The sequence below is a fragment of the Octopus sinensis genome, linkage group LG8 (assembly GCF_006345805.1).
Source record: "Octopus sinensis linkage group LG8, ASM634580v1, whole genome shotgun sequence".
In the NCBI taxonomy this organism is placed as follows: domain Eukaryota; kingdom Metazoa; phylum Mollusca; class Cephalopoda; order Octopoda; family Octopodidae; genus Octopus; species Octopus sinensis.
The window spans coordinates 73061265-73073345 of NC_043004.1; the positions used below are offsets into that span (position 1 = coordinate 73061265).

Consider the following 12081-nt stretch of genomic DNA (forward strand, 5'->3'; position numbering starts at 1 on the left):
TAAAGGAACATAACTCTATAATTTTCAAGCAGTTGTCACAAGTAACCCGTAAACTTTAATCAGGTTGTTTGAGAGATTGTTGTTTTGCCCCAAACCAGTACCGGTCGAGTAGACCCGAAATGTAAGACATTCTAGTCATGACCATCCAGTCTTTCGCTTGTCCCCACCCCCTTTCAAACAATCTGTGTCTGAGGACTACATTATCTAATATGCCATTCTTATTTTAAGATGAGAGAGTAACTTCAAAAGTGGTCGACTGCTATTTCTAGCAGATCAAGTGTCCCGTATAGAGGCTCCTTCGTTGACTTGCTCTTTCAGTTCCGAAGACTTCAATATTACTGCTTATAACCGGAAATCATCGACGGGAACAATTAACGTAATTAATTGTAGCTTTTCGTTTATATTAACTAAAAATAATACCAATAATATTGCTAAAAAATGAAAATTATTGATAATACGCCATAAAGCTTATCAATTAATTATACTTAGCTTCGCTATATAATAATTTGGGAGATGCAGGCCCCGTCCAAATCTATACACTAATTTTTGAAAGGGTAGGATGAAGATTAAAATATCTTTGCCTTCTATTTTCTCAAAGTCAAACACTTAGTGAGAATATCGACTTGTGAGACACCACAGATTCAACAATGTAGAGAAAGCATGTTCATACAAGCAGCTGTACATTATACGATTAACTATTGTGTATTGGAATGCACAGTGTAGTCTCAGCAAGACAGTTGAATATTTGAAGGTATTACACAGTGTTCGTTCTGGGCTGATCTATATAGCTACAGAACGATAACATGCCGTCACAAGAACTGAGAAATCGTAATTTAGAGATCTACAGTGGCATCATTCAGTTTTTGTCCATTAATAAGCCTTACATTCTTAGTCACGCTGTTGGTTTAACATTGATTATCCAGAATAAATCGTCTTAAGTCGTATATTTTGTAATTGGGGAACGTAGAAAATTGTGTAAAAGCATTAAGAATGTGTAGAAAATCTAGTGTAACGTATTTACCTTTTAAGTGCATTTTCTCAAGAATAAAGCTCCAATATTTAGAGTCAGGTTAAAGGCACAGGAAATCAATCGTATTCTATATACTAACACACGCACACACACACACATAAACATTTATGAGAGGTGTATGAAAAGTCTTGAGCCTCAAACGAAACAAAACATGGTACAAGACTTCTGATGAAGGTACAACACTTCAAGGCTCAAAACTTTTCATACACCCCCTCGTATATACACATACATGCATACATACATAACTTAGAATAACTTAGAAAGGTTTTGGCCAGTATTGGCCCAGGCCATGTCTAACTTAATAGCACCACCTGGCGAAGTCTTTCAATTAAGGATTTGGGCACCAAGGCCCATTCGAACAGAGAGTTATTGTTTGCGGAGACACATTCGGGTGTGGGTGGTTTGTCCGGGACTGTTTGAAGGAATTTGTCCAAAGACTTCTTGAATTTTGTGTGGTCAGTTTCTTTTTTGACGTGTCCTCGTGTAATGTTGAAGAGAGCGGGTCCAATTGAGGTGAAATAATTGTGCCGTATTGTCGTTATGTGATGCGATTTAGATTTTTGTTGTGGACGGATGGCACGTGGTCCAAGCCTTGGATGTATTTTGAAGGTGATGCCAACATCATTCGGACAGTGCTGATGGAATATTTTCCACATCATACAGATAATGTAGCGTTCACGGCGTCGTTGGAGTGAATACAGTTTCAGTTTCTCTAGTCTACCCCAGTAGTCAAGGTCTGACATGCCATCTATCTTTTTTGTGATTGACTTTTGGGGAGCTTCAATTCTCATAATATTTTGTTTCGTGTAGGGAGACCACAGTGGACAGCAGTATTCAAGGTGGGGTCGGGCAAAAGTGGAGAAGAGAAGGATAATGGTGTGGGAATCTTTCGACTGGAAGGTTCTGAGAATCCAGGAACACATTCTGCGGGCCATGTCAACTTTGCTGCTTATATGTGTAGCCCAGCTTATGTTGTTGTCCACTGTTACTCCCAGGTCTCTGATGTTGTTGGATGCCATGAGAATTTCTCCAGAAGGAAGAGAGTATGGGAGTTTCAGAGCGTCCTCCTTTCCAAAGTGGATCAGTTCGAATTTGTCTTCGTTTAGCAACATGTTATTCTTTTCCGCCCATTGGACAACAGCCAGTAGGTCTGACTAAAGGTATAACCGGTCATCCACGCCATTGATGACCTTCTGGAGCTTTGAATCATCAGCGAAGGTTCTGATGTTACTGTGTTTGATGGTGTCAGTAATAACATTAATGTAGATGATGAAGAGAAGGGGGTCCAACACAGTGCCTTGTGGGACACCACTGCTGACTTTGGCTGGGCTGGATTTGACTCCTTCAACTACAACATGTTGGGTTCTGTTAGACATGAAGCCCTTGATCCACTGCAGCAGCTTTCCAGTGACACCAATATTGGACAGCTTTCTCAAAAGAATCTTATGATCAACCCTGTCAAAGGCCTTGCTGAAATCAGGGTAGATTACATCATTGTTGGATCCCTCTCCCAAGGCTCTCAAAATGTCATCAACATGATGCAGTAGCTGCGTCAGGCAATCTCTTCTATTACGGAATCCATGCTGGTTGCAGTTCAGCATATTATGACTCTCGAGGAAGTGAGTCATACGCGATCTCAGCACTCTCTCAAATACCTTAATGATATGAGAGGTGAGTGAGATTGGACGGTAATTCACGGCAAGCGATTTGTTTCCTTTTTTGAAAACTGGGACAACAGACTGGGATAGAAGGTCTTCTGGTATATATCCAGCATCCATTGTGTTCCACCACAGATTGGCTAGAGGGGTGTAAGTTGGTGTTGACACATCTTCAAGATACAAGCAGTGCATATGTATATATAATATATATATATACATATATATAATGTACATATATAATATATATATATATATATATATATATATACATATATATATATATATATAATACATATATATAATATAATATATATATATACATATATATATATATATACATATATATATATATATATATAATATATATACTATATATATGATACATATATTTTAATATATTATATATAGATAAATCTATTATATATAATAATATATACCCATAGATATATATATTATAATATATATATATTATTATATATCTATTTATATATAATATATATATGTACATATATACATATAATATATTATATATAATGTGTAAGCTATATATATAATACAAATACATAAACATACATATATAATATATATATATATATATATAATATATAGGTTCTCTCTCTTTACCTTTTACTTGTTTCAGTCATTTTGGTGCGGCATGCTGTAGCACACGCCTTTAGCCACGAGCAACTCGACCCCGGGACCAACTCATGTTTTTTGTAAGCCCATTACTTATTCTATCGGTCTCTTTAGCCGAACCGCTATATACGGATAAACACACCATCATCGGTTATCAATAATGCTATGGGAACAATAGATATACAAATATATACACACATATATATATATATACATATATACACAGGCTTATTTCATTTATATTCTATATATCCACTATAATATATATATATATATATATATATATAAGACATTGCCCATATGGCCACGCATATATATGATCCGGAAATATATATGGTGTTGCATAGCTATTACCATATATATAATACCCCTATATATATATATATATATAATATATATATATAATATATAATATATATATATACAATATAATATATATATGTATATATATATATATATATAATATATATATATATTATATATTATATATTATGTATGTGTATGCTATATATTATAAATATATATATATATATATATATATATATATATAGTATAATACATATACATACATACATACAACATACATATATATATATTTTTTTCTAGTTTCAGCTCAGAGCTGCGGCCATGCTGATGCACCGCCGTTTTGTGCTACACTGTTATTACGACGAACCTCGTCTAATATGTGGCACTTGGTGAAGAATGGAGTTTGATACAGCTACTCTCATTTGCACCTCTTGCCGTGAGGTAGGTTCATCTGGGACTCTTGACAGGAAGATGTCCAGCTTTGATTTAAAAACCGATACATCTACTTTATATATGATTGATTGATTGATTGATTCTAGTTTCAGCTTATGAGCTGTGGCCATGCTGGGGCACCGCCATTTGGTGTTGCTACTTGGTTTCACTTCATGGAGGCTTTCTAGCAACTGCTATTTGGTGCATGAGAGAGTTCGATGCAGCTGCCCTCATCTGCCCCTCCTGCCGTGAAGTTGGTTCATCTGGGACACCTGACAGGAAGAGATCCAGCTTCATTTTAAAGACATCTGTATCCACCCCATGCAGGTCTCTCAGGTTCTTCGGGAGGATATTGAAGAGCTGTGGGCCTCGGAAGCCCAGGCTATCACAGAATCTTGTCCTACATCTTGATGGCAGGTTTGGAGTCCTAGGCCCACGCAGTGGCGCCCAGTTCTGGCATTTGCGTAACTCTCGATGCCAAAGTTCAGGACACTTCCCTCCGGATCTTCCATGTATATTATGGCATATCTTTCCCGCCTACGCTCCAGGGAATATAATTTTAATCTCTTGAGTCTTTCCCAGTAGCTTACATTCTGCATAGAGGCTATCTTCTTTGTGTAGCTTCGTTGGATCGCCTCAAGTTGTGATCAACTTGACACTGGATGGTGACCATAGCTGAGAGAAATAGTCAAAGTGGCTTAGGACAAGTGTCTTCCAGAGGACCATCATGGTTTCTTGTTCTCTTGTTCTAAAGGTTCTAAGAATCCATCCAGCCAGCCGTCTACATTTCATTGTCAGTTTAGCAACATGTACATGAAAGGTCGCGTCATCACTCATGTGAATACCCAGGTCACGCACTGATTGTGCCTCTGGGATTGCAATCCCTCCGGGTCCAGTGTATTCATTGGGTATTGCATTCATTTTTGCATGCTGATAGTATAAAGCTTGAAACTTTCCAGCATTGAACTGCATGCTATTCTTTTCAGCCCACTTGTATATTTCGTCCAGCTCACATTGCAGGTGTTTAGTGTCCTCAGGGTTCTGTATTGCCTGTGAAACTTTTGTATCATCTGCATAACTTGTGATCGTGGCTCTCTGCGTGGCTGAGGGCATGTCTGAGAGGGCCATTATGAACAGTAGTGGTCCCAGAACAGTGCCCTGCGGAACACCGCTCACTATTGTGTGTTAATGGAGGTGGCCCATTGGCTACTACCACCTGACTTCTATCCTTCAGAAAGTCATGAAGCCATTCTCCCAGTTTTCCAACTATGTTGAGATCACGCAGTTTGTGACATATCATTCCATGATCGACTTTATCAAAGGCCTTTGCAAAGTCGAGATATATCACTTCCACATTTGAGTGGTTGAGCAGCCGTTTCAGCACCCAGTCATAGTGTTGTAGGAGCTGAGTTAAACAGCTTCTCCCTGGTCGGAAACCATGTTGGGTGTCGGGCAGCAAGTCATTCTCTTCAAGGAAGGTGATCAGCTTCCTTCTGACTATTCGTTCCATGACCTTACTGATGTGTGAGGTCAGAGAGATAGGTCTATAGTTCTTGGCTTCCGCTCTGCTACCTCCTTTACGAATGGGGCATATTTTACCATCCTTCAGTTTTCCTGGAAGTTTGCCAGCTGCAAGGAAGCTCTGAAAGAGGAACTGCAGTGGTCTTGCTAGGACTCTCTTACATGCTTTTAGGAGGATTGCCGGGAATCCATCGGGGCCAGTAGCTGAGTCTGTTTTCATTTCATCTATAGCCTTGGTTACATCGTCTTCCTTTATATCGATGTAATCTATCGTCGCCGCCTGATTTTATATCTGCAATGGTAAAAAAGTCAGTTGGATTGGTGATTTGGAGATGCCCAAGGGGTGGAGTGAAAACACTCTTGAATTGCTCATTCAGTATTTCACTTACCCTCATTGGTTTTCCTGTAAGTGTGCCATCCTTTTCGAGGAGTGGCCCTATTCTACAGTGCACTGTAGCTGTTTCTTTGGCATACCTGTAGAAAGCTCTGGGGTTAGATTTTATGTTTTCTATAGCCCAGGCTTCTTTGTCTGCTCTTTCTTTTTCATGGGAGAGTTGCAGACATTTTTCGATTTCCAACAGTTTTATTTTTAGGCGGGACTTTTCACTGCTTTCAATCTGTTTGTTTAGGCGATTTGAAAATTTCGTACGCCGTCTCATTAAAATTTTCCTCTCTCTGGGGATTTTGTTCTTGTGTACAGTGGCCTTTCTCTCTGGGACACATTTGTAGCATATGGCTTGCATTACAGACATGAATTGTTGAAGTTTCACGTCGATGTCTGGCGAGGAGAGACATTTAGGCCAGTTTTGTTTGGGGATCTCTTTCTCAATTTGTTTCCAGTTTGCCTTATGGTAGTTCAAGCTGGAAAGATTTTGAGGGTTTCTTGTAGGCTGCATGTCCGGCTCTCTTTTTGCCCGTACATGGTCAGCTCTATCATGTTGTGATCCGAGAGTAGTGTCGGTGTCACTTTCACATTATGGATGAGATCCATGTCATTTGTGAAGCAGAGATCCAGTGTGTACCTGCCCTGGTTGGTTGGAGTATTACCTGCTCCATGTACAGGGTGTTGATGAGGTTCAGGAGGGACCTCGCCTGTCCTCGTTCACATCTTGTCATTCCTGGAGAGAAAGGCCCTCGGGCCATCTGACATTGGGCAGATTGAAGTCTCCCATAAGAAGCACACCTATGTGTTGTTCTAATGTGGTTAGAATTTCTTCTATTTTTATAAGGCAGTCTTCAAACTTGCCCACATGGCTTGGTGCATCTGGAGGGCGATATGTAGCACACACAACTACATCAAGTTGCCTAATATGTACAATTAGTGTGTCACACACCGAGTTTGAGTATGACAAGAGGACCTGGGGTGTGAGGTCCTCACGGATGTACATAGCAACACCTCCATGACTCCTTTCTTTCCTGTCGGTCCGTAGTACAGCATACTGTGGTATGTGTAACTCCGCATCTGCTATGTCCGGTTTCAGGTGCGTTTCTGTAAGTGCTATGCATAAGGCTTGATTGCATGCAACAAAGTCTCTCAGGAACGGGATCTTTGTCCTGTTACTGATGTTTTTCAGTCCTCTGATGTTCAGTAGGAGTATCGAGGTGAGGTGTACGTTGTTGCCGGCGGTGTCCATCCTGTTGTCTGTTTGCTGTGGTGGTATGTATATAGTGGGTAGTCCCACCTGCGGGCTTTGTTTTGATGAAGCCAGGTCAGCTGCTGTACAATCTTTTGTGCCATGCACAAAAAAGATTGTTGCTCAGCAGCTGCTCTTTCGCGACAACATCATGTTGGCTGTTTGTGGCGCGCCACAACATCTGCGTACCTCCGCTTTGGGGCAGGTGGTGCGTGGTCCATCCCTTTTCTTTGTGTTGATGGTTTGTCCATCTGCCTCGTGTCTCTGTGGCAGGGTCCCCGATGTGCAAAGCGGCAGCCTGCACCTTCCTTTCCATGCCAGCAGGAACCTCTCAGGTAGAACATACACACCCGTGTGCGCTTTTGGTTCCATCCTTTGCGGTTCCACTTCTATTCCTGGTTGTTTCACTCTTTGGTCCTGCTTGAGCTTTTTCTTTCCTTTAGCTCTTCCAGTCCTTCTTTTAGTTCTTCTTCCTCCCTCTACCTCTCACCGGGTTCTCCGTCTCCATGGCCTTGCTGCCGGTTGGAGAACTTGCACCTGGGTTCACTTCCCGGGCAGGTTTCTCATTCAAAACCTCCTCCCGGGCGTCCACCAGGTGGGGGTGACTTCTTTCATCGTCTCCATTCTTGCCATCTTTGCCCCGCTCGTTCTCAAAGATGGCATCAAGTGCGCCAATGTGCGACCGTACAAGCGCATATGAGCGCACGAATTCCCGTCTCATTCTATTTAATATATATATATATATTAAATAGTGTACTTTAAACACAACAGAAACTTCCTTTAACAGGTAGTTTTACACGCTAGAAGAAGCAGCCAAAACGACCAAAACCACATTTAAGACCAATTTCGAAGAGAATGAAAAATAAAAACTTTTATCTTGTTATTTTTTTACGGTTATACCTAGTTTTCGAACTTATTTAGCAAACAAAGTAATATATATATACATATATAAGCCCACAGTGGATTATGTTCTGAATGCAGCGCCGATTCCAGAGTGTGCCAACCTATTTACTGGGAGCTTATCGTTATATATATATGTGTGTGTGTGCTCCCTCTTTGAACGGCTAGCCCTACGCAAACCCAGGTTACGTCCAGTGCTCCTTCTATGCCGATTCCAGAGTGTGCCAGTGTGCCAGACATAATATAGAGCTTAATATGCCAGCCATGTTAAGAAGTTTATTCCTGACGTGGGAGATTATATAACGATGCCTACGACAGCAACAATAACAGCAACTGATATTTTATTTAATCACTTCTTAAGCTTATCTCTATCGACTTTCTATAGAATTCAGAGCCAGAACAGCAAGTTGCTACGCTTCGCAAACAAATACGGCTTTCTTTACTTGTTTCAGTCATTTGACTGCACCATACTGGAGCACCACCTTTAGTTGAATCAAATCGACCTCAGGAATTATTCTTTGTAAGCCTAGTACTTATTCTATCGGTCTCTTTTGCCGAACCGCTAAGTTATGGGGACCTAAACACACCAGCATCGGTTGTCAAGCGATGTTGAGGGGACAAACACCGATACACAACACACACACACACACACACACACACACACACACACACACACACACATATATATATATATGTATATGTATATATATATATCACTTTGATCACTTTGACCGACCAGTCCGTCAGGCGTCCATTTGACACCGCTGGTCACAGCACGCTGTCCACTCCTCTCTGGATCGCGCCTTTCTCATCCACGTGATCCCAATCGTCCTCCTGAAATCGTAACTCCACCGTCGTGGAGGTCTTCCGGGTGGTCTTTTCCACTCACGCGGGTACCACTCGACGACTGCGTGCGTCCACCGATTATCAGTGAGCCGGGCGACGTGTCCAGCCCATCTATATTGCTGCGTGTATACTGTGCGATGACATCTCTCACGCCGGACTTCTTTCTGATGATCTTGCTACTTATGTGCTCTCTCAACGAGATACCAAGCATTGATCTTTCCATGGCTCTTTGAGCCGTTACCAGTCTTTGCTCTTCTCTCTTTGTGGTAGCCCATGTTTCACTACCATATAACATTGCAGGCAGAACTGCCATGTTAATGAGGTTGGCGCGGGTGGTCCTGTCCAACCTTCCCTTGAGCACATCCCTTATGCGATTGAACGCCTTCCATCTGGCCCTTACTCTCCGTGAGATCTCCTTTTTGATATCCCGGCACATATTTACTTCCTGTCCCAGGTAGACATATTCCCTCACCTCCTCTATTTCATCACTGCCGATCACCATTCGACCTGTTGGTACGTTGTCTGACCGCATGAACTTTGTTTTCATGCGGTTCATCTTGAGACCTACTGCAGAACTTTTGATGTCGAGCTCCGTCAGCATGGTCTGAAGCTGATCCATGTTTTCAGCGATGAGTACGATGTTGTCAGCGAAACGGAGGTGAGTGAGGAGCTCGCCATTGATGTTGACATCACCTTGCCAGTCGATGCCTCTGATGATCTGTTCGAGACAGGCAGTGAAAAGTTTTGGGGAGATTGTATCTCCTTACTTCACTCCCTTCTCGACCGGCACTCGTATGGGTGATGACAGTAGAGCTATGTCGGTGGTGCATCCGGAATTTGCCTCTCTGAGCAGCTGCACATATTGCGGTTCGATTCCTTGCCTCTGCAGCGAGTTCAGCACTGCGTTGGTTTCGACGCTATCGAAGGCCTTCTCATAATCTATAAACGCAACGCCAAGAGGCAGTTTGTACTCATTTGCTCGCTCAAGCAGTTGCGTTAGAGTAAATATATGGTCCATCGTGCTGTAGTTCTTCCGCAAGCCTGCTTGTTCCCTCGGTTGTTCGTCGAGACGACGTGACAACCTGTTCAGAATTATCTTCGTGAACAGCTTGTACACGTGAGACAGCAGACATATGGGTCGGTAGTTCTTTAGATCTTCTCTGTCGCCCTTCTTATACAGCAGGATGGTATTTGACTCTTTCCAGTGCGAGGGAATTCTTCCTTCGTCTAGATAGTGCGTAAATCGTTCAGCGAGGATTTTCCAGAGCTGCTCTCTGTCTGACTTTAGCACCTCCGATGGTATACCGTCTTTCCCTGGAGCCTTTCCGTTTTTCATCGAGCCGATGGCTCTTTCAACCTCACTGACAAGGATAGGGGGCACGTGTTCTTCCTGTTGGAGTGGTGGTAACGGCTGGACATTTCTGGTAGACTTAAAGAGCTTGGTGTAGAAGTCTTCACAAACTTTTTCGATCTCGCTCTTCTCGTTGACCGGTATTCCATCTGTATTTTTCAGGGCCGTCACCTCCGATCTATATAGTACCATGTCCCTCTTGCATTTCTTGAGGCTCTTTTTTTCCTCTGCGGCCTTCAAGAGCTTCTCCATCCGGTATGCCTCAAAGTCTTTCTTTAGTTGCTGACGAATCACTCTGCTGAGAATGGAATATTCAAGGTGATCTTCAATAGTCCTCTTCATATTTTTCCTCTTCTCGAGTAACTTCGTAGTTTCTTCCGAGATTCTTCCCTTCTTTTCTTTTGGGCATACACCCTTAGCCTTCCTTAAACACTCCTTCAGTTTCCCTATCAGTGAGTTGTAGTCATCGTCTATGTCGTCTCCTTGGCACCAGTCTTCCTGCATGATGGCTTCCTGCAGCTTTGCCTCGTTGTAGACTCGGACACGTTTTCCCTTCGACGCCAAATATAACGCCATCTTCTCCCTCTTCTCGTCGATGACGACCCTCGCCCTTACCAGACGATGATCGCTGCCGGTGTTGAATGGCGTCACGACGAAGACGTCATGCAATATGCGTCGCTTATCAACCAGGATGTAGTCGATCTCGCTTCGGTGCTTAGAGTTCGGCGATATCCAAGTCCATCTCTTCCTCTCCCTCTTCCTGAATAGGCTGTTTTCGATGTAGAGCTGCCTCGCCTCTGCCATGGTAGCCAAACGTTCTCCTCTCTCGTTTCTCTCTCCCATGCCAAATCTCCCGACGTACTCCTCTCCTTGTCGTCCATGTCCAACCTTTGCGTTGAAGTCTCCCATCACGACAGTGTAAGTGGACTTCATAGCCAGCCCTTTGTCTTGTTGTCGATAGAATTCTTCCACCTCGTCGTCGTCGCTGGCACTTGTGGGAGCATAGGTCTGGACAATCTTGAGGGTGGCCTTCTCTGAGAGGTTCACATTTAGTACACCAATCCGTGATGATATGAAGTGGCAAGAAGCGACCCTCGAAGCCCATTCCTTACTTACGATGAATCCTATACCTCCAACCGATCTAGCCCCTTCTGCTCTTCCTAATCTCACAATGCATCTATCTTGCCATCGTATACTCGCTTCCTTCTTCCAGCGTGTCTCACACAGCCCTAACACGTCGCACCTGATCTTCTTCCTCTCCTCCATTAGGTGGTTCAGTTCTTGCCACTCTGCCATAGACCTGCAGTTGTAGGTGCATATGACAAGTTTAGTCCTGTTCCATGACGGCCTTCGGGAACCTGTGATTCTTAGCAGCCTCTCGTCGCTCGAGTTGCACTCCGCCGTCATGGAGTGGCCCGATTGACGTGCAGGGTACTGAGGCCCTTTTTCTTTTCTCTTCGTTCTTCGTGCTGCTTTAGCTGGGCGGGCAGGCCGGTATTTTGTTGGATGGCCGTTGACTCTTCAGGAGTTCATCCGCCCTTTGTTGGGTCTTATTTTTCCATCCCACAGGGAGTCCAACAGCACCCTCCTCACCAAGCGAACCTGGTGGGGTTGTCAGTTTAGTCGCCGACGTCCCGACCATGCAACAGGTTGTACTGGATTACATGTTACCAGTAGCACTCTAGAGCGACCTGACAAGTGTCTTCTACTATAGCCTCGGGCCGACCAAAGCCTTGTGGTGGATTTGGTAGACTGGAAACTGAAAGA

General features: G+C 43.0%; 1 protein-coding gene across 1 annotated transcript in view; it reads right to left on the reverse strand.

Moving 5' to 3' along the window:
• LOC115214847 overlaps nt 1–11721 on the reverse strand; it is a 49434-nt gene extending 37713 nt beyond the window's left edge. The window contains exon 1 of the mRNA XM_036505161.1: nt 9845–11721. Within this exon, the coding sequence (XP_036361054.1) occupies nt 9845–11721 (1877 nt within the window). The remainder of the gene's footprint in view (nt 1–9844) is intronic.
• Between the last annotated feature and the right edge of the window lie 360 nt (nt 11722–12081).